The sequence below is a fragment of the Dendrobates tinctorius genome, unplaced genomic scaffold (genome assembly GCF_039654945.1).
Source record: "Dendrobates tinctorius isolate UK_male_01 unplaced genomic scaffold, ASM3965494v1 ptg000015l, whole genome shotgun sequence".
NCBI classification, from domain to species: domain Eukaryota; kingdom Metazoa; phylum Chordata; class Amphibia; order Anura; family Dendrobatidae; genus Dendrobates; species Dendrobates tinctorius.
The window spans coordinates 6,605,584-6,628,521 of NW_027361683.1; the positions used below are offsets into that span (position 1 = coordinate 6,605,584).

At 45.0% G+C, this 22,938-nt stretch overlaps 1 protein-coding gene across 1 annotated transcript in view; it reads left to right on the forward strand.

Annotated features, from left to right (window-relative positions):
* DNALI1 (dynein axonemal light intermediate chain 1) overlaps positions 1 to 22,938 on the forward strand; it is a 69,368-nt gene that overhangs the window by 37,572 nt on the left and 8,858 nt on the right. The window contains exons 4-5 of the mRNA XM_073562418.1: positions 4,567 to 4,745; positions 11,129 to 11,293. Coding sequence (XP_073418519.1) covers positions 4,567 to 4,745; positions 11,129 to 11,293 — 344 coding nt within the window. The remainder of the gene's footprint in view (positions 1 to 4,566; positions 4,746 to 11,128; positions 11,294 to 22,938) is intronic.

The window sequence follows — 22,938 nt, forward strand, 5'->3', positions numbered from 1 at the left end:
TCAGTGGCCATCAATGCAGCCTGATCAGTGGCCATCAATGCAGCCTGATCAGTGGCCATCAATGCAGCCTGATCAGTGGCCATCAATGCAGCCTGATCAGTGGCCATCAATGCAGCCTGATCAGTGGCCATCAATGCAGCCTGATCAGTGCCCATCCATGCAGCCTGATCAGTGGCCATCAATGCAGCCTGATCAGTGGCCATCAATGCAGCCTGATCAGTGGCCATCAATGCAGCCTGATCAGTGGCCATCAATGCAGCCTGATCAGTGGCCATCAATGCAGCCTGATCAGTGCCCATCAATGCAGCCTGATCAGTGCCCATCAATGCAGCCTGATCAGTGCCCATCAATGCAGTCTGATTAGTGCACATCTATGCAGTCTGATTAGTGCACATCTATGCAGTCTGATCCGTGCCCATCAATGCAGCCTGATCAGTGCCCATCAATGCAGCCTGATCAGTGCCCATCAACGCAGCCTGATCAGTGCCTATCAATGCAGTCTGATCAGTGCCCATCAATGCAGCCTCACCAGTGCGCATATTGGTGGAACTCCACTTTTACCTCATGCTCAGACTGGTGTGCTGCCAGAATCCCCAATAGGCAGCATTGGTCTGTAAAATGCAGGTAAATGTCCCAAATAGGCAGCATAAGTCTCCAATAGGCAGGTAAATGTCCTCAATAGGCAGGTAAATGTCCCCAATAGGTAGCACAGGTCCTCAATAGGCAGCATAGGTCCCCAGTAGGAAGGTAAATATCCCCAATAGGCCACACAAGTCCCCAAAAGGTAGCACAGGTCCCCAATAGGCAGGTAAATGTCCCAATAGGCAGCACAGGTCCCCAATAGGCAGGTAAATGTCCCCAAAAGGTAGCACAGGTCCCCAATAGGCAGGTAAATGTCCCCAATAGGTAGCACAGGTCCCCAATAGGAAGGTAAATGTCCCCAAAAGGAAGCACAAGTCCTCAGTAGGCAGCATAGGTCCCCACTAGGAAGGTAAATATCCCCAATAGGCAACACAGGTCTCCAAAAGGTAGCACAGGTCCCCAATAGGCAGCACAAGTCCCCAATATGCAGGTAAATGTCCCCAATGGGCAGCACAGGTCCCAAATAGGCAGGAAAATGTCCCCAATAGGTAGCACAGGTCCCCAAAAGGTAGCACATGTCCCCAATAGGCAGCACACGTCCCCAATAGGCAGGAAAATGTCCCCAAAAGGTAGCACAGGTCCCCAATAGGCAGCACAGGTCCCAAATAGGCAGGAAAATGTCCCCAATATGTAGCACAGGTCCCCAAAAGGTAGCACAGGTCCCCAATAGGCAGCACAGGTCCAAAATAGGCAGCACAGGTCCCCAATAGGCAGGAAAATGTCCACAAAACGTAGCACGGGTCCCCAAAACGTAGTACAGGTCCCCAATAGGCAGGAAAATGTCCCCAAAAGGTAGCACAGGTCCCCAATAGGCAGTGCAGTTCAATGCTGGCCTGGCCAGGGGCCAGATAAAAGTCCTCGGCGGGCCGCATGTGGCACGCGGGCCGTAGTTTGAGGACCCCTAGTCTAAAGTGTATGGACTGCTTTATGATTTCCACTGATGCCGCAGAATTCTTCTGTGAGATAATTAGCAAAAACCCTGTATATTAAGATCATAAATAGTTATTAATACGTTGCATGAAAAACATCTACAGTTACATCAGACGGGAAACAAAAACGACAAGAGGACTTCTACATATAATAGATGTTAAAGCCTCAAATATATATGAATCCGTGCATATCAATAACTATATAAATAGATGAAAATATTTCCATCGACATATACACCTACAAAAGATCAAGTGCATCAGATTAGAACACAAGTGGGTTTGTAGTAACAATTAGTATATATATATATATATATATATATATATATATATATATATATATATATATATATATATATACACACAGTAGATGACCTAAGTATTGAACACATCACCAATTTTCTGAGGAGTGCTGTCTTCATCTTTTTGTACTACAATTTTCTAAATAAATATTCTAAGGAGGGTAATGGCCGAGAAGTCGATGGGAGGTATGTGTTGTGTCACAAAGATGGCTGCTCTCTGAGATGTAACCCAGAGTATTTTCTTTAGTGCACGTAAGCACTGAGAGATTAGTTTGGTGCACCTGGGTCCGGGTTGCGGGTAGCTATGAGAGATGGGCAGGTCTGGCAACCCACATACCTCACATCTGGGTGTGGTTACAGCCTATAGAATGGAGGCTGTTGTTTGGCACAGGGTCTATGTGTTTGGAGGGAGAAGGCTTTCTGTGTTTTGGTTCCAGACCAAGCCCGAGTACTGGACACTAACCCAGCCTGTGTGCCCACAGGCCTGAGAGAGTAGAGCCCTGCTATAGGCATTTTATGTTGTGTTTTGCCTGGTTCAAAGGCTGTGTATTTTCTGTTTTGCTTCTGGGGTTTATGAAGTAATAAACCCCCATGAACTTTTAAAGGAACAAGCCTCCTGTTTTACTCCCGCCGCAACCCAGTGTGTAAAACCCTTACAATATATTTCTAAACGTGCTAATGACTTGAAATTCTCACCAAATGTTGGTAGCAACCTGTCCAATCCACACAGGCAAAGAAATCAAACCATAAATGTCCATAAACTAAGTTATGTGTAATAATGTGAAATGACACAGGGAAAAAGTATTGAACACATGAAGAAAGTGAGGTACAAAAAGCGATGGAAAGTCATGACACCAGCTGAAATCTATCAGTAATTAGAAAGCAATCATGCCACTTAGTGAAATATAATATCAGCTGGTTCACCTGATGGCCTATAAAAAAGTGTCTCTTTTCCAAGGTGCCACATAAGAAACATCTCATGATGGGTAAAATCAGTGAGCTGTCTCAAGACCTTCACAACCTTATTTTTGCAAAACCGACCGTAATCATATAATTAATTACAAAAGAATTTCTAAACTACGGAAGGAACCAGCGAGCACTGTTGAGGGTATATAGCATATATCGCGAAGATAAAACTTAACTTTTACTAAGTATTCTAAAATAGGCTAGCAGCCCAGATAGAAGGAAATCAAAACATACACAGACATAATGCAAAACATTATACTAAATTGCTCAGAAGTGACCACATCCCTGTTTAGGAATATCTCAAAAATGGCTAGACCAAGACTAGCCTTTCTTAGTACATAATATATTCATAACACAGCACATGCAATTGATTATTAAATTCTTCAATATCATGCATTGCTTAATATGTGTCTAAAGACATACAAGGAACAATCTCACTCAATTCCAGAGGTGATATGTAGTGTAGATGGTCTCTTCAGCCAAAGTTAAAGGAGTCCTGGCACAATGCCCTGTCAGTCCCTGATCAAACAGACTGACCCTAGCACCCCAGACTCCTGCTCTTACAAGGGAAGTCCACAGCTGAACCCTAAACTAAACAGCCCTGGACTGTCACTGCGTGCCTCCCGATGTATTTCTTCACATGATTCATCAGGGGACATGGAACAATATCAGGAAAAACAGAGCAGAACAGCCCTTGACAGAGATGTTATCATAGGTAGTGGGTATGATAATAGCTCTGTCAAGGGATGTTTAAAGTCTGTGAAACACCGGGAGAATATAGTCTGGTCAGATGAGACGAAAATTGAACGCTTTGGATGCTATAATACACACCCTGCTAAAAGGCACACAGGATATTACCCCAAAGGCACCATACCAACAGTGAAGTTTGGATATGGGAACATCATGATGTTGGGCTGTTTTTCAGCATGGGCACTGGCAAGCTTCATGTAACTGAAGGAAGGATGAATGGGCAAATGTACAGAGACATTGTTGATAAAAATCTGCTGACATCAACCAGCATGATGAAGATGAAATTAGGGTGGACATTTCAGCAAACCAGTGGTCCTAAACACACAGCGAAGAAAACTCTCAATTGGTTTCAGAGAAAGAAAATAAAGCTGCTAGATTGGCCCATCTAATCTCCTAACCTGAGTCCAATAGAAAATGTATGGAAGAAACTAAAGCTCAGAGTTCATAGAAGGAGCCCATGGGACCTTCAGGATTTGAAGAGTGTTTGCATGGAAAAGTGGACCAAAATCACACCTGAGCAATGCCTGCGACTAGTTTCTCCATACAGGAGGCATCTTGAAGCTGTCATTACCAACAAAAGCGATTGTACGAAGTAATAAATACATTTCATTAAGTGTATTCAATACTTTTTCCCTGTGTCATTTCCCATTATTACACATAATTTATAGACATCTAAGGTTTGATTTCTTTGCCTGTGTGGATTGGATGGGTTGTTACCGACATCTGGTGCAAATGTTATGTCAATAGCACCTTTAGAAATATAATTACTTACAAAATTGGTGATGTATTCAATACTTTTCACCTTCTGTATTTTAGTACATTTAGTGTTTTTTATTATTTAATTAAAGCATTAGCCAATTTAGTGGTAATATAAGTTATTTATAATATTGTATATAAATATATATATGAATAATATTATAAATGGCTCAATAAATATATATACTAGTTATAACAATATATACCTCTTTTGTGCTTTTTAGATGAACTTATTCGACAGGTGACCATCAACTGTGCTGAGCGTGGTGTGTTACTGCTGAGGGTGCGTGACGAAATACACATGACCATTTCTGCTTACCAGACTCTATATGAAAGCAGTGTGGCTTTTGGGATGAGAAAGGCCTTACAGGCAGAGCAAGGCAAATCAGACATGGAGAAGAAGGTAGGTTTCTTCTGATTGTTTGTTGCCCCACTTATTGTATAAAATTCTAATTAATCCTGCTCCATTCTAATACTTTTGTTTTTTAACTCGTTTTATTGAAAAGTTGATAGCACGCAGAGCCACAACATTATGGCATTTTAAATGATAACAATCAATTCTGAATATTTCAGTATGTGATAGTACATGTGGAAGATGAATCCGGCTTCATACATTACATATTATAAGGGTTATACAATGACACCGTCACTCGGAGGGAAATATAGATAAATCATACAAGTGAACAACGTAAAGATGGACAACACTTACTAGTTTCAGGGTTTAATGTGTATTAAACCTTATAACCTTAACCCAGTTTTTCAATCAGGTCTGGAACGTTAGGCGTAAGGGCTTGAAGGCATTCTAATACTTGCAATTTCATTCTTCATTATTATTCGCCTTTTAGCCGTGCTTCCACTTATCATTCATTCCTTTCATTGTCTAAATAGTCTCTTCTAACATTTATCAATCAAAAACGTTTTTAGTAACGTAAAAAAAAAACAATCAGAAAATGCAACTTTGACTTCTAAACCCTATTGTTTTCACCTGTCAGAAAAAATGTTCTGTGAACATACCCTTACAACTAAGGCTAGTTTCACACTAGCGTTTTTGAGCGCAGGGACGGCCTGCGCACGGCCGCCGCTAAGCCCTGCCCCCTGCCGCGCCTCCGCCGGTAGCTCCACCTGCCGGCGCATGATGCTGCATGCGCCCTGCGTCCCCTATCTTTATCACTGGGGGCGCAGGCCGTGCGCAGTATGCGTTTGACGGCGCATGCGTCCTTTTGACGGTGCGCCGACCTGCGCCAAACGCAACCTGCTGCAGTTTGGTTGCGCCGGCGCACCGTCAAAAAGGCGCATGCGCCGCCAAACGCATACTGCGCACGGCCTGCGCCCCCAGTGATAAAGATAGGGGACGCAGGGCGCATGCAGCGTCATGCGCCGGTAGGCGGAGCTACCGGCGGAGGCGCGACAGGGGGCGGGGCTTAGCGGCGGCCGTGCGCAGGCCGTCGCTGCGCTCAAAAACGCTAGTGTGAAACTAGCCTTAATTTGGTCAAGATCTTTTTTTTAAAGCTTGGACATTTTGCAGACCTGCATTACCTTGGATTTACACTGAGAATTTTACAACAGTGCTATATTAATGTCATCCTGTTCAAATCTGTGTATATCAAAATGTGACTCCATTTGTGTGTACAGTACCTGCCTATGCTTGTTCTCCTTTACAGCCTTGTTAGCACTCTGGTTAAGCATTTGAAACTTACCCAGCAGAATAATAATCTACAAACTACCATATAAGGATACATTGCCTCACATTGTGGTGCAGGTTGAAAATTGGGTAAAGGTTATGAACATATTTGCATGTTTTTTTCTCTGCAGCTTGCATGTTTTACAGTACACAACAAGCTACTGGATGCCCTTCAGGCTCAATTCTAATAAGTGCTTTGCAGTCTACAGTCCCTCTCTCTTCTTGTATGAGTCCACATTTAATGGGTTGCCCAGTGAAAACTAGTCATCACCTATCAAAATAATAGGTGATATCTTGCTGATCAGTGGTTGTCTTATTGCTGGGACCCATTTTTCTCCCATTAGAAACTACTGCAGCAGGTGAGGCGCCCGAGCACTGCTTCATTTATTCTCTATGGGACTGCCAGTAAAAGGCAGCTCTCGGCAGACCCGTAGGGAAAAAATGAACCATGAGTTGAGCATACACACTGCAGCTCCATACTAATGGGGATAAAGTTCCCCATTCTGTAGATTGGTGCAGGTCAATCCTTTGGATTGTTCAATAACTTGTTTTAACTGGACAACCCCTTTAAGTTCAGATTAAATTGTATTAGAATTTGGAGGCTATTTCACCTTCGATCATTGCAGATGCATTAACTGGAGTGATAAGCCTTGCTTCACCGACCGTGCCTGATCAGTGGCAGGTGGTAAGTTTGTGTGGATGGAGTAGTTTGCTTTGTATTGATGGCTTGTACTGGGCCAAATTGCACTAAAGGGAAATCTGCCGTGCCAGACAATGACATCCTAGTGAGGTGTGTGGATCCAACTTTTTTTTAAAAAAGTTTGGAGAAGTCGTTCTCTGTTTAATCGTATGAATTACCCATGTATGCAAATGTTATTCTATAAAAAATGGATAAGAAATTAATGGATTAGTGGTCGAGCACGTACCCCTGTCCTTCCATTTTGATCACTTGTTTCCATCGGACATCCCCTTTAATTAAGAACCTCAATTTAATTTTTGAAAAATGTATTTTCAAAAATATTGTATATAACATATTGATATGCGGTGCTTGTCTTTTTTCCTAATTATGCTATGTATTGCATTACTGTGACATAGAAAATTACATAAAACATGTGACAGTTCTAATGATATCCACTAGATGGTGTTAAAGTTCTGGCTGCTCGTGGGATAAGGTGTAGCCCAGAACCTCCATACTGGTGTATTCCGGACAGTGCAGCCTTGGATTGACAGTAAAACCACTTTCCAATTTGGTCATGCGACTAAAGTTCGCACTATGCCGATACTACAGGGCGCGGTAATGTGACTAAAAGTGGTTTAGTTGGAATCAGCAAGTTTATGCAACCGCAACTGAGAAAAAAAAAAAAATTTACATGTCGTAATAAATCTTTATTACTGTCTGTTTCTTCTCTAAACTTTATTTTGCAGTTTTACTCTATAATTGTTGTCATATAATGCAAAAATAGCTCCAAATGACATGTATGTGAAATGTGAGTTGCGTTATTTCTATTTAGGGAGGCTCATTCAGACGTCCGTGCAAATCGGTCCTCGATCAGACCACAAGGCACAGACTGGCCGTGGGTCTCTCGACCCGAGTGTGACAGCCTCACAGAAATATATATGGAGAACCACAGCCAGTCTGTGCTTGCACCAATTGGCATGGCCGTCAGAATGAGGCCTAAAGTAACACTCCATCCTTTACTCAGCATTCCTCCCCCTTCTTCATTCCAAGTGAATGAATGGTCAACAGGCCTGCCTTCCCCGTAACATACAAGTGCTTCTCACTAAATTAGAATATCATCAAGAAGTTAATTTACTTCAGTTCTTCAATACAAAAAGTGAAATTCCTATATTATATAGAGTCATTACAAACAGTGATCTATTTCAAGTGTTTATTTCTGTTAATGATGATTTTGGCTTACAGCCAATGAAAACCCAAAAGCCATTATCTCGGTAAATTAGAATACTTTATAACACCAGCTTGAAATATGATTTTAAAATCTGAAATGTTGGCCTACTGAAATGTATATTCTGTAAATGCACTTACTTGGTCGGGGCTCCTTTTGCATCAATTACTGCATCAATGTGGTGTGGCATGGAGGCAATCAGCCTGTGGCACTGCTGAGGTGTTATGGAAGCCCAGGTTGCTTTGATAGCAGCCTTCAGCTCATCTGCATTTTTGCGTCTGGTGTCTCTCATCTTCCTCATGACAATACTCCATAAATTCTCTGTGGAGTTATGGTCAGGCGAGTTTTCTGGCCAACCAAGCACAGTGATACTGTTGTTTTTAAACCAGGTATTGGTATTTTTGGCAGTGTGGACAGGTGCCAAGTACAGCTGGAGAATGAAATTTCCATCCCTAAAAAGCTTGTTGGCAGAAAGAAGCATGAAGTGCTCTAAAATTTCCTGGTAGACGGCAGCGGTGACGTTGGTCTTGATAAAACACAGTGGACCTATACCAGCAGATGACATGGCTCCCCAAACCATCACTAATTGTAGAAACTTCACACTAGACCTCAAGCAGCTTCGATTGTGTGGCTATGGCGCTAAACCCTGACTCCAGAGAATGCAATATTCGGCTATGGCGCGTAGAATGAATGATCAGCTGTTACCGTGTAACAATCAAAGCAGTTTGTCAACCCCTTCGGCGTTGGACCGCCACTATGTCTAATCTTTCTGGTTAAGTGCTGTGCATCTCTGCAAGTAAAGCCGGGATCTGGAATATTAACTTCTTCAACCATGGCTAATACACAATGAAATTGCTTTCTCTATGCTGTAAAACGGTTTCATTTCTCAGCGGTGACTTCATAGCTTTAGCATAGTTTGGTCACTGCATTAAAGATGATTTCACTTTTTTTTTCCAACCGATTTTATACTTGAATCTCTAATTTCATGGTCGACAAACTTGGATTTTAATCACATTATCAAAGTTTTCTAAATATGAAACAGGACTGGAACATCTTTTTCAAAAATTGCCCAGCAGTTCTAAACAAATTGCATCCCGGATAGACGGGTGTGGGTGTGCTTTTTGCTTCCCTGCCGCTAACACATCATTGACTAATATGATTTCAAAGAAAGAAATGACATTAACTGTCTGCTAGAGAGGAACAATGACAGCCTCCATCTCCATGAATGTTCATTTTCCTATTAGCCGCATAATACCATTAAAGGGTAATATCCAGAAATCGGGCCTGAGCAAATGTGGAAAGCATCCAGGCGTCTTGTCAGTCACACGTAGCGTGCGCCACCTGTCATTTCCTATTTTACATCACATTGTAAGTACCAATAACGGGGAATAATCCATCTAAAAATGCTGCTAATGGTATGTAAAAGTAAAGGTGGATGATCATTTCTTATTAGTGCGGCCAAAGAACGTGTTGACAACGACTGCTGATTTTCCTGATTCGAGCATACACTCAGTGAAAACAGTGGGGGTTCATTAAGGTGTATTCACGCAGAGCGTTCAGATTGCATTTTTTGCACATTTTGAAAAAGCAATGCAAAAAAAAATATCATGTGGTCGATGTGTGAACGAACCCTTAAAGGGTTAATCCCAACTTCTGTCTTCATGCGTCCACCGCTTCCCAGCCTCTTATCGGACAGCTCAGGCTATCAGCATCATTGCACGGATGACCCACTTCTATATGAGGTATATGAGGTGGCTTGGCAGCATAGATAGTGGCACTGAAGCCAGCCAGAATCTAGGCCTAGCGGCTTGCTCCATCGATCAGATCACTTCACAGCAGCGCTTACAAACTCACTCTATATGAGGTAGCTTGGCAGCATAGACAGCGCAGTAGCACTGAAGCTGGCCAGGATCTTGACCTAGCGGCTTGCTCCATCGATCAGATCACTTCAGAGCAGCACTTACAAACTCACTCTATATGAGGCAGCTTGGCAGCATAGACAGTGCAGTAGCACTGAAGCTGGCCAGAATCTAGGCCTAGCGGCTTGCTCCATCGATCAGATCACTTCACAGCAGCGCTTACAAACTCACTCTATATGAGGTAGCTTGGCAGCATAGACAGCGCAGTAGCACTGAAGCTGGCCAGGATCTTGACCTAGCGGCTTGCTCCATCGATCAGATCACTTCAGAGCAGCACTTACAAACTCACTCTATATGAGGCAGCTTGGCAGCATAGACAGTGCAGTAGCACTGAAGCTGGCCAGAATCTAGGCCTAGCGGCTTGCTCCATCGATCAGATCACTTCACAGCAGCGCTTACAAACTCACTCTATATGAGGTAGCTTGGCAGCATAGACAGCGCAGTAGCACTGAAGCTGGCCAGGATCTTGACCTAGCGGCTTGCTCCATCGATCAGATCACTTCAGAACAGCACTTACAAACTCACTCTATATGAGGCAGCTTGGCAGCATAGACAGTGCAGTAGCACTGAAGCCGGCCAGGATCTCGATCAGATCAGCTTCAGAGCAACGCTTACAAACTCACTCTATATGAGACGGCTTGGCAGTATAGATGGCATGGAAGCCGGCCAGGATCTAAACCTAACCACTTGCTCCATCAATCAGGTCAGCTTGAGAGCAGCGCTTACAAATGCAGCTTGGCAGTATAGATAGCACAGTGGCACTGAAGCTGGACAGGATCAAGAGCTAACAGAGCGCTCCAACGATCAGGTCAGCAAACTCACTCTATATGAGGCAGCTCGGCAGCATAGATAGCGCACTGGAACTGAAGCTGGCCAGGATCAAGACCTAACCTCAGAGCAGCATTAACAAGCTCACTATCAAAGAGCTTACAAGCATGTTCGTACACCCTGTGGTGGCTGGTCCCCTTAGCATTAACCAGTAAATGATTAAATAAAAAAAGATATTGGGAGAATGCAGCATCATTTTAGTAATTAGGAAATTGAAAAGTTGCTTGTCCATCCAACAACTGTCATGTGAAACTTTATTGACCGCAATTTCTAGAAATGTTCCCATGAGTATCCTATGGTCCTTCCGTCCCCCCAACACTGCAGACTGTTTTTAGTGAGTAAATCTGTTGGGGATAGGCAGAGAAATGAAGCAAGTGCTACCATTAACTTATATTATACATTACCTTCCATTTTGCAAGACTTAATTTTTACACTTGTGATTTATGGTCTACAGATTGCAGAATTGGAGCAGGAGAAAAAAGATTTTGAAAGACTGGTTAATGAACAAAAAGCCAAGTGTGAAGCCATTGAAAAACGGGAAGCAGAGAGGCGGCAAGTGGAAGAGAAGAAGCATGCGGAGGAAATACAGTTCCTGAAGCGAACCAACCAGCAGCTGAAGGTGAGATTTTGTCCCGGCATTTGAAGAATACGGTTTGATACAAAAATCGGGTTTCCTGTAGAAATTACTCTAAGATTGCTGTTTAAGACAGGGGTCCCCAAACTGTAGCTCGAGAACCACATGTGGCTCACAGCTGTCTTCTAGCTTGGTGCATTAGCACTGGATGTAGAAAATCACTAGTAAGAGCAGATCTCTACATAGTAGATCTCTACATAGTGACTTGTGTGTAGCCCTGCACAGAAGAGCAAATCTGAATGGGTAAGATAAGAAACCCAGGAGCTTGGCATACTGCCTTGGTGAGCTTTCAGTTGAAAAGCTGTGGCTGACATTATACCGGTAATAGGGGGCTCTGGGCGTCGCTATTGTGAGTGGGGCGGGAACTGGATGTGGCTCGCGATACACTTTCATAGCGGAATGTAGCTCTCAAGGTCAGAAAGGTTGGGGACCTCTAGTTTAAGACATATAATGGCATATGAGGCAATAAACCTATTAGAGACTTAGATTAGCCCAAGCAATGAAGCGCTCTCTTAGTAGCCATGGGTTCACATGTGAACAAACTGTGGTGTTCATAGCTTAATGAGATGGCGGTGACTTGCTCCTCTACTGTGCAGCTGCTGATTTCTAGTCAAAGCTGAAAACACAGCAGTTGCTTGATCCTAAAATTTCATTCAGCTGAAAATGGCCATCCTCCGGTGCCCTCTATGCTACAGCAGGGGCCTGCCCAGGCCACCACAACGGAGCAGCACTGTTAGAAGTCACTTTTTAGGAAAATACAACTTTGATTACTGAGCGGACCAGCCACTAATTTTTATATTGTGCCTAATACTTAATGACTGATACCGAAGTCATTAACAGCTTGGGAGAAGGACACAACAGAACAGGCAGAATCAAAGTTCTCAAAGTTAAATACATATAGCATGTCATCAGAAAACTACCGTACCTATTGTTTAAATCAAGTTTTTCTGTTTTAGAAAATGAATTGGATTTTGTTTTTGTACTGTTCTATTTCACTGTCTTTGCTAAAAAAAAAAAAAAACCTTGACATTTTGTTCCCATTCCTAATCATAGATTGGCACTACCTGCTCTGTAGAAATCACGTTTTCACTTTTATATAGATAATAGAAGATCCTCGATTAACAATCGGTGATGGCACTCACCACTGATGATTCCAGTTCATTTTATTAAATATTCATGGTCATGGGATGTTACACACAGACATATCGCGACAGCTGTTTCACATGCAGTCACATGTAAATGTAACATCCTGTGATCGAGAACAGTTAAAGAGGATTTATACTACTAATTTCACCCCGTTTCATGTGTCCTAACTCTTTTTAATAATCAATGTTCTAATGTACTCCTATTACGTGCCCTGCTTCTGTAAGCTCATCTCTGTCTGGGTGATGTAGTCTTTTGTGTGGTTTTGGCTCTGCTACTTCCGCTCTGGAAACCAGAATCGAAGGAACTGAGTAGCGCCCATCATTGGTGTGGGCAGGACTACCTCAGTGACTGACAGCAGTCGGAGAACGGATGCTCAGATCAGACTTCACTCTCCTCCTCTGCCTCTATCCTGTCAAGGTTTTGGAGCGCCATTCCTTTCAACTGACAAGCACTGCACTGTTCATTAGAAAGGATATCACAGTGCTTGTCAGCTGAAGGGACTGCACTTCAAAGTATCAGCAGCATCCAAGCTGAGAAGTGAAGCCTGTGAGCTCTGTCATGCGAGGTGCAGACTGACCCTACTAATGCTTTGAAGTGCCGTCCCTTTAGTTGACAATCCCTGTAATATGCTTTCTAATGATCAGCATCACATTGAAGCACTTGTCAGCTGAAGGCACGGCCTTCCAAAGCATTGGCAGGATCCTAGCAGAAGAGGAGAGTGAAGTCTGATTTTAGCGTTCGTGCTCAGACTGCTGTCACTCACTGAGAGGGAGCCCCGCCCAACAATGACATGCGCTACTCAGTACGTCCAATTCCTGTTTCTTGACCGGAAGAAGCTACACTAGAATTATGATAGAAGACTACATCTCCCACACAGAGATGAGCTTAAATGAGCAGAGAAGATAATAGGAGTATATTAGAAAACTGATTGTTAGAGAGAGTTAAGACAGCACATATGAAAGAAGGTGAGCTTAACAGTGGAAAACATCTTTAAGTGTTCACGATCATAGGATGTTACACAAGAGGGCCTGGGTTGCAATCTTCCTTCCAGTTCATCTTAAAGGTGTTTGATGGGTATTTGAGTCAGGGCTATGTGTGGGTTAGTAAGGTTCTTCCACACCAAACTCACCTAACCATGCTTTTATGGACCTTGCTTTGTGCATCGGGGACAGTCATGATAGAACAGAAAAGGGCCTTCCCAAACTTTGAGGCCTACAATTGTCCAAAATGTCTTGGTATACCCTTCATTGGAAATAATTAGCCTAGGCCGATAGCATTAGCAATCCTCTACCAGACTTTACAGTTGGCACTATACGGGCAGGTATTATGGCATTCGTCAAATCCAGACTCATCACAGAAGCGTGATTTATCACACCACGGAATGTTTCCACTGCTCCAGAGTCCGGATTGTGCTCAGTGACGTAAGGCTTGTATGCAGCCACTTAGCCATGGAAACCCACAGTTTTTGAGCTGAGGTTACTGCTGTAGAAGGTTTGGAGCTCTGCAGTTGAGTCAGGGAATCGTTGGTGACTTTTATGTACTATGCAACTCAGCACCAGGCGACCCCCATCCACAACTTTACATGGTCTCCACGTAATGGGAGAGTTGCTGTGGTTCCTTTCACTTCTCAATAATACCAGTCATAGCCGATTGTGGAATATTACACACGACGTTTTATGAGTGGACTTGTTACAGTGGTGGCAACTTATTACAGTACTACGCTCGAATTTGGTGCGCTCATTAGAACGATGCATTCTTTCACAACTGTTAGTACAGACAGACTGCATGGCTAGGAGTTGGATTTTATACACCAGTGGCAATGGTATTGAATAAAAAAAATGGAATTCAGTGATTAAGAGGCATGTCCCATAACGGTTGTCCATAAATAACCCTAAAAAAAAAAAAAAATCAGACAGGTCTTCCTTCATTAACTAAGGACTGATTGGTTTGTGCACTGTTTGCTACACAAACTTCGTTAAAGAAGTGCTCCCATGAATATTTTATCATTTAAATGTGTGCATATATGTATGCAGTGTATTAATATACTCACCTACTGCTACTCTCTCCGGGATCCAGTGCCGTTCTACTCTGCTTCTCAGTGACGTCACCGTCCTGCATTTTATTATTATTATTTATTGTTATAGCGCCATTTATTCCATGGCGCTTTACATGTGAGGGGGGTATACATAAAAACAAGTACAATAATCTTAAACAATACAAGTCATAACTGGTACAGGAGGAGAGAGGACCCTGCCCGCGAGGGCTCACAATCTTCAAGGGATGGGTGATAATACAGTAGGCGAGGGTAGAGCTGGTCGTGCAGCGGTTTGGTCGATCGGTGGTTACTGCAGGTTATAGGCTTGTCGGAAGAGGTGGGTCTTCAGGCTCTTTTTGAAGGTTTCGATGGTAGGTGAGAGTCTGATATGTTGTGGTAGAGAGTTCCAGAGTAGGGGTGATGCGCGAGAGAAATCTTGTATGCGATTGTGGGAAGAGGAGATAAGAGGGGAGTAGAGAAGGAGATCTTGTGAGGATCGGAGGTTGCGTGCAGGAAAGTACCGGGAGACGAGGTCACAGATGTATGGAGGAGACAAGTTGTGGATGGCTTTGTATGTCATGGTTAGGGTTTTGTAATGGAGTCTCTGGGCAATTGGGAGCCAGTGAAGGGATTGACAGAGGGGAGAAGCTGGGGAATAGCGGGGGGACAGGTGGATTAGTCGGGCAGCAGAGTTTAGAATAGATTGGAGGGGTGCGAGAGTGTTTGAGGGGAGGCCGCAGAGCATGAGGTTGCAGTAGTCAAGGCGAGAGATGATGAGGGCATGGACTAGGGTTTTTGCAGATTCTTGGGTGAGGAATGAACGGATGCGTGAAATATTTTTGAGTTGAAGTCGGCAGGAAGTGGAAAGGGTTTGGATATGTGGTTTGAAGGAGAGATCAGCATCAAGGATTACTCCGAGGCAGCGAGCTTGTGGGACTGGGGAGAGTGGGCAGTCATTTACTGTAATTGATAGGTTCGTAGGGGGGGTCACGTGAGATGGGGGAAAGATGATGAATTCTGTTTTGTCCATGTTGAGTTTCAGATATCTAGTGGAGAAGAAGGATGAAATAGTGGACAGACATTGAGGGATTCTGGTTAGTAGGGAGGTGATATCTGGTCCAGAGATGTAGATCTGTGTGTCATCAGCATAAAGATGATACTGAAAGCCATGAGATTCTATGAGCTGTCCCAGGCCAAAGGTGTAAATAGAGAACAGCAGGGGCCCTAGGACTGAACCTTGTGGGACTCCGACAGATAGGGGGCGAGGTGAGGAGGTGGTGTGTGAGTGGGAGACGCTGAATGTCCGGTCTGTTAGGTATGATGAGATCCAGGAGAGGGCCAAGTCTGTGATGCCGAGGGATGAGAGGGTCTGTAATAATAGGGAATGGTCCACTGTGTCAAAGGCAGCCGACAGGTCCAGGAGGAGGAGGACAGAGTAGTGTCGCTTGCTCTTGGCAGTTAAGAGGTCATTGGTGACCTTAGTAAGGGCAGTTTCAGTGGAGTGGTGTGACCGGAAGCCAGATTGTAAGCGGTCGAAGAGGGAGCAAGAAGAGAGATGGGAGGACAGTTCAAGGTAGACGTGTTGTTCCAGTAGCTTGGAGGCGTATGGGAGAAGTGATATAGGGCGATAGCTTGATGCAGAGGATGGGTCAAGAGAGGGCTTTTTGAGGATAGGTGTGATGGAGGCATGTTTAAAGCTTGAGGGGAAAACACCAGTTGTTAGTGATAGGTTGAAGAGATGGGTTAGGGTTGGGATGAAGACTGTGGTGAGGTTTGGGATGAAGTGGGATGGGATCGGGTCGAGTGCACAGGTGGTGAGATGTGATCTTGAGAGTAGAGTGGAGAGTCGATCTTCTGTAATGGTGGAGAAGTTGGTTTTGAAGGTGGAGGGCTGGGAAGTCGGGAGGAAGGGCTCTGGGGGTTGTTGACCAAAACTGTCCCTGATGTTATCAATTTTCTGCTTGAAAAATGAGGCAAAGTCTTCAGCTGAGATGAGTGGGGAGGGAGGAGGTGCTGGGGGGCGGAGGAGAGAATTGAAGGTGTTGAATAACTGTTTAGGGTTGTGAGACAGGGAGGATATGAGAGATGAGAAGTAGGTTTGTTTAGCTGTGGCGAGTGTGGTCTTGAAAGTAGTGAGGGACTGTTTGAATGCGATGAAATGCTCGTTGGAGTGGGATCTTTTCCATCTGCGCTCAGCAGCCCTGGAAGCTCGCCTCAGCTCTTTGGTCAGGCTGGTGTGCCAGGGCTGTCTGTTGATTTTGCGAGTTTTGGTATGTGTAAGTGGGGCAGCGGATTCCAAAGCTACAGCTATTGTGGTGTTATATAGAGCGGCAGCGTCATCCGCATTGTGTAAGGAACTTATATCTGTAAGAGGGAGGAGGGATTCGGAGAATGAGTGTAGGTCAAGGTGTTTAAGATTCCTGCGAGGGTGTGAAAGTTTGTGGGGTGGGGATTGTAGACATGGAGTGAAGAGGGAAGAGAATGTGAGCAGGTTGTGGTCAGAGAGAGGAAGAGGTGAGTTAGAGAGGTTAGATAGGGAGCAGAGGCGGGTGAAGATGAGGTCCAGTGTGTGGCCATCTTTGTGGGTGGCTGTAGAAGACCATTGAGTGAGGCCGAAGGAGGAAGTGAGAGATAGAAGTTTAGTGGCAGCTGAGAGGGAAGTGTCAATGGGGATGTTGAAGTCGCCCATGATGATAGTAGGGATGTCCGCGGAAAGGAAATGAAGTAACCAGGTGGTGAAGTGGTCAAAGAAGGTGGTGGCTGGCCCTGGGGGGCGGTAGATGACAGCCAGTTGTAGGTTGGAGGGGGAGTAGATGCGCACAGAGTGCACCTCAAAGGAAGGGAGGGTAACAGAGGGTGGCAGTGGGATTGGGGTGAAGGAGCAGGTATCTGACAGGAGAAAACCAACTCCTCCACGATGTTTGCTGCTGGGGCGGGGGGTGTGAGAAAGGTGGAAGCCGCCATACGAAAGTGCAGCAGGAGAGGCTGTGTCAGAAGGGGTGAGCCAGGTTTCGGTGATGGCGAGGAAGGAGAGTTTGGTAGTAACAAAAAGATCATGGATGTAGGAAAGCTTGTTGCAGACAGAGCGAGCGTTCCACAGAGCTCCTGTTAGTGGGGCTGGGGAAGCGGGGGCTGGGTGAATGGGTATAAGGTTGGAGAGGTTACGGAAGGTTGTGATAGAGCGTGGATGGGAGGTAGAAATGACTGTGGGAATGTGGTGAGGAGGACCAGGATTTGGAGAGATATCACCAGCAGTGAGAAGGAGCAGAGAAAGTGTTAGCAGGTGGGAGCAGGAGAGGGCATGAGGGGGCTGTCTGTGTTTGGAGACAGAGGATTGTATGTTAAGGAACAGTTTTGAGGCGGAGGTGAGGTGGATGGGGAGGATTGCATGACCCAGATGTGACTTTTCCAATGTCACCCTATGGAGCATCAGAATAAGGCTTCTGTCGGCTGAGTGCAGTGGCTGGATCTACCTGCCAGGGCAGTGATTTTGGATATGGGCAATTGAAATAGAGGACCCTTTACAATCCTTGTAAGGCGGCAGGTGGCCGGGTGATGTGCATTATTGTTAGACTAAATATCATAGGAGCAATATTCACAAATACCTGAAACCAAGAACAAAGCCAACTTATCCCAGTAATCGGGCAGCAGACCAGTGCACCACCTTTCATCTTTAGCTAATAATTTGGCAATGGTGGGATTTTAAGTCAACTCAGGACATAGCCTAAACATAAGAAAGCTGTGCTGCATTTATACACAGATTTACTCGTGTTTTCAATAAGCAGACACAAAATGCACAATCTGGTTATCATCACTTCAGATGTTTCTTACAGTCCTTCTGCCAGGAACAAGTAGAGATAGAAGATACAGCAAGCCCATCGCCACTGGTTTACATGGATTTATAATGTGCAATTCTCTGGGGGTTAGTATATACGATCGTTTGCTAGTTTCCATTGCAATGCTGCTTTTTGTAAAGCTGGATGTGCTGATGACAATTTTGATGTCAGCATAAAAGATGGGATCAATGGCAAATCAGCACATTATCATTCATTGCTCCATCACTGGACAGATTTACACCGGGCAACGATTGTAAATGATCGCACTGTGTAAGGGCCTCTTAGGAACTAAAGGACAGCGCAGTCCAAATCGATAAGTCTGCAGTCACATTGTGTGTGCCTGCGCTGTGGGGATTTGCCAGTTTATGAGCCAGTGTAACAGGCCATAGTATACCCCGAGGCAATCTATACCGGGGGTTAAAGCAGCCTAGGCTTGAATATACCCCAGGTATATTATGTCCTAGGCCATTTCATACCCCTTCATGCCAGATTATATCTCCCTTGGTATCAGCAGCGTTGAGTGATATACACAAGAATTACTTAATTTTTCAATATCTTAATGGAGGCTCAGGTCAGGTAAGTTATGTGAGAAAATTACTGGCTTAAAGTTCTAAACACAGACTTATTACTTGAAGCAGAAAACCTTCAAAATCAGTAAAATATTAGACTTCCACAAAGATATAATGAGGCAAAGAATCCTACCGCACTTCTCAGTAGTTACACATTACAAGCAGCTGACTGTCTGATTGAAAAGTGTGCAGATCTCTTTCTATCAAAGACAGGGTGAGAAAACCAGTGAGGTGATGACATGAAGTTACAACTGCATTCTAAGGGTTCCGTTACACTACGCGACGCACCAGAGATCCCGACAACGATACGACCTGGTAAGGATCGCTGGTGCGTCGTTAAATGGTCGCTAGTGAGCTGCCAAACAGACAGATTTACCCAACGATGCAGCAACGATCCAGCGATCCGTATAACGACCTCGGCGGTCGTTGGGACCTTGTCACACAGCAGCGATTCTGACGACTCACGCCTGCGTCCATGATTTCCAAGTCGCTAACAAGGTCGCTTGTTGGTGACAAACACAGCGATGCGCGCTGGCCAGCGGGACACCAGCGATCAAAAAATGGCCCAGGACATTCAAGCACGATCAGCGACATCGCATCGGGGGCCTGGTTGCCGCTACGTGTCACACATAGCGAGATCGCTGGTGAGGTCGCTGTTGCGTTAAAAAAAAAAAAAAAAATCGGTGACACTTCAGCGATCTCGCTATGTGAGACGGGGCCTTTAGGTAAAAGCACTTGTGTTACTGGACAACAGTGTAATCCAAGATGTAATGATGTAAAATCTATATAATTTACAAGGGCTCATAAAATAGAGGGGTATATTGTAGCCTTGCAGGATTTAGGTTGGTCTAGGCTATTTTCCACCCTCGGGTATAGTTTGCCCTAGGACAGCTTATCCCCCAGGGTATATTCTGGCTTGGGCCAAGCTACACCCAGGTTTAATCTGGACAGAGGTTAATTTGGCCTGTTACACGAGGACCGGCACGTACGAATGCGTTGTACATACTCCCTACCAATACCCATCTAAGGAATGGCCTCACTCCATACACTTGTCTAGTGACGTGGCCAACTAGAGGGCACGGCCTCGCTCCATACAAGTATATGGAAGCAAGGTCACGCCCACTGGCCGGGAGTATGTATCACTTAACATACCCTCCCCGGTCCCGGCTCATAAACCAGCAAATCCCCGTACCGCAGTGTGCGCGCGTTAGTGGGAGATTCATAAGTCTGCAGTCACACAGAGTGACTGCAGACTTATTGGTTTGGATCGAACAACCCCTCAACCCCTTTAAGCCTTTCCTGGAAAGGGACGTAATATTACATTCTGAGTCCCAATATACAGAACATCCTCAGGAGCTGAATCCGCACCACACCTGGGCAGGTTCCATTGCATAGCTGGGATCTGCCTGTAACAGCAGCGATCAGAACTTGCTCCAAACAGTTTAACCCCTTCCCGACCTGTGACACAGCGTATGCGTCATGAAAGTCGGTGCCAACCCGACCTATGACGCATACCCTGTGTCATGAATTCAAAGCCCCCCTGCGGGTCGGGTGACCGGGGTCAATGAAAAGTCACCTGACCCGCAGATACAGGGGGCTTTGTAATTCACCACAGGGGGCGTGGCTTCGCCCCCACGTGGCTACGATCGCTCTGATTGGCTGTTAAAAGTGAAACAGCCAATCAGAGCGATAGTAATATTTCATCAATGAAAATTGATGAAATATTACAATCCAGCCATGGCCGATGCTGCAGTAGCATCGGACATGGCTGGAGACACCGATTTGACCCCCCCACCGGCAATCGCCCCCCCTGCCACTGAATGACAGCGGCGATCTGCAGCCGCTGTCATCATCTGCCCCCCCCTCCCATTCCCTTCGCTCCCCGCCAGCTTCCAATCCTCCCCTCACCCACTCTCACGGCCCCCGGCACCTTCCAAGTACCCCCATCGCTCCCGGTGTCCGGTGGGTCCGGTTCATGGGCGCCGCCATCTTAGAAAATGACGGGCGCATGTGCAGTGCGCCCGCCCGAATCTGCCGGCTGCAGATTCCATTATTTCATTTTCATCACTCTCAGAGTGATGAAAATGAAATAAAAAGTAAATGAACCCCCCCGATTATCACCCCCATAGGTAGGCAGAACTAATAAAATAAAGAAAATATTTTTATTTTTCCATCAGGGTTAGGGTTAGGGTTGGAAAGAGGGTTAGGGTTGGAAAGAGGGTTAGGGTTGGAAAGAGGGTTAGGGTTGGAAAGAGGGTTAGGGTTGGAAAGAGGGTTAGGGTTAGAATTAGGGTTAGGCTTGTGGTTAGTGTTATGGTTAGTGTTGGGGTTAGGGTTGGGATTAGGGCTAGGGATGTGTTGGGGTTAGGGGTGTGTTGGGGTCAGGGTTGGAGTTAGAATTGAGATGTTTCCACTGTTTAGCCACATCAGGGGGTCTCCAAACGCGACATGGTGCAACCTTTGATTCCAGCCAATTTTGCGTTCAAAAAGTCAAATGGTGCTCACTCCCTTCCAAGCCCCGACATGTGCCCAAACAGTGGTTTACCCCCACATATGGGGTATCAGCGTACTCAGGAAAAATTGCACTACAACTTTTGGGGTCTAATTTCTCCTGTTACCCTTGGGAAAATAAAAAATTGGGGGCTAAAAAATTATTTTTGTGGAAAAAAAAATGTTTTTTTCATTTTCATGTCTCTGCATTATAAACTTCTGTGAAGCACTTGGGGGTTGAAAGTGCTCACCATACATCTACATAAGTTCCTTGGAAGGTCTAGTTTCCAAAATGGGGTCACTTGTGGGGGGTTTCCACTGTTTAGGCACATCAGGGGCTCTGCAAACGTAATGACGACTGCAGACTATTCCATCAAAGTCTGCATTTCAAAACATCACTACTTCCATTCCGAGCCCTGACGTGTGCCCAAACGATGGTTCCCCCACACATATGGGGTATCAGCGTACTCAGGACAAACTGGACAACAACTTTTGGGGTCCAATTTATCCTGTTACCCTTGTGAAAAAAAAAATGCGGGCTAAAAATCATTTTTTTTTAGGGAAAAAAAATGATTTTTTATTTTCACGGCTCTGCGTTATAAACTTCTGTGAAGCACTTGGGGTTCAAGGTGCTCACCATACATCTAGATAAGTTCCCTGGGGGGTCTAGTTTCCAAAATGGGGTCACTTGTGGGAGGTTTCTACTGTTTAGGCACACAGGGGCTCAGCAAATGTAACATGACGCCCGCAGACCATTCCATCAAAGTCAGCATTTCAAAATGTCACTACTTCCCTGCTGAGACCCAACGTGTGCCCAAACAGTGGTTTCCCCCCACATATGGGGTACCAGCGTACTCAGGACAAACTGTACAACAACTTTTGGGGTCCAATTTCTCCTGTTACCCTTGTGAAAATAAAAAATTGCGAGCTAAAAATTCATTTTTTGAGGAAAAAAAGTCTTAGTTACTCACCGGTTAACGGTATTTTTCGGAGTCCATGACAGCACCACCTGAGAGAGGGGATCCGCCCTTCCTAGGAACAGGAAAACCTACAGATACAAAAAGGGCGGCACCTCTCCCATGCATCAGTTGGATTACAGAGCATAAAAGAGGACCTCCAAGGTTAATGCATGATTATATGTACAACAATATTAATACTTACATTTTTATCACCCGTGGATATGTACAAAGGGAAGACGTGCACACCCAAATTGACTAAGGGAAGGGAATGTACGGGTGCTGTCATGGACTCCGAAAAATACCGTTAACCGGTGAGTAACTAAGACTTTATTCGGTCGTCCATGACAGCACCACCTGAGAGAATTACAGAGAGTAATCACTACTTTAGGGGGGGGGGACTACAGCCTGCAGAACCCTGATACCGAAGGAGAGGTCTGCAGAAGCACCCAAGTCTAGCCTATAATGACTATAAAAAGTGCTCGGAGAGGACCAAGTGGCCGCCTTACAAATCTGGTCGATGGAGACTTCCGATCTCTCGGCCCACGAGGTCGCCACGGCTCTGGTGGAATGCGCCTTCAATTTCTCCGGAGCTACT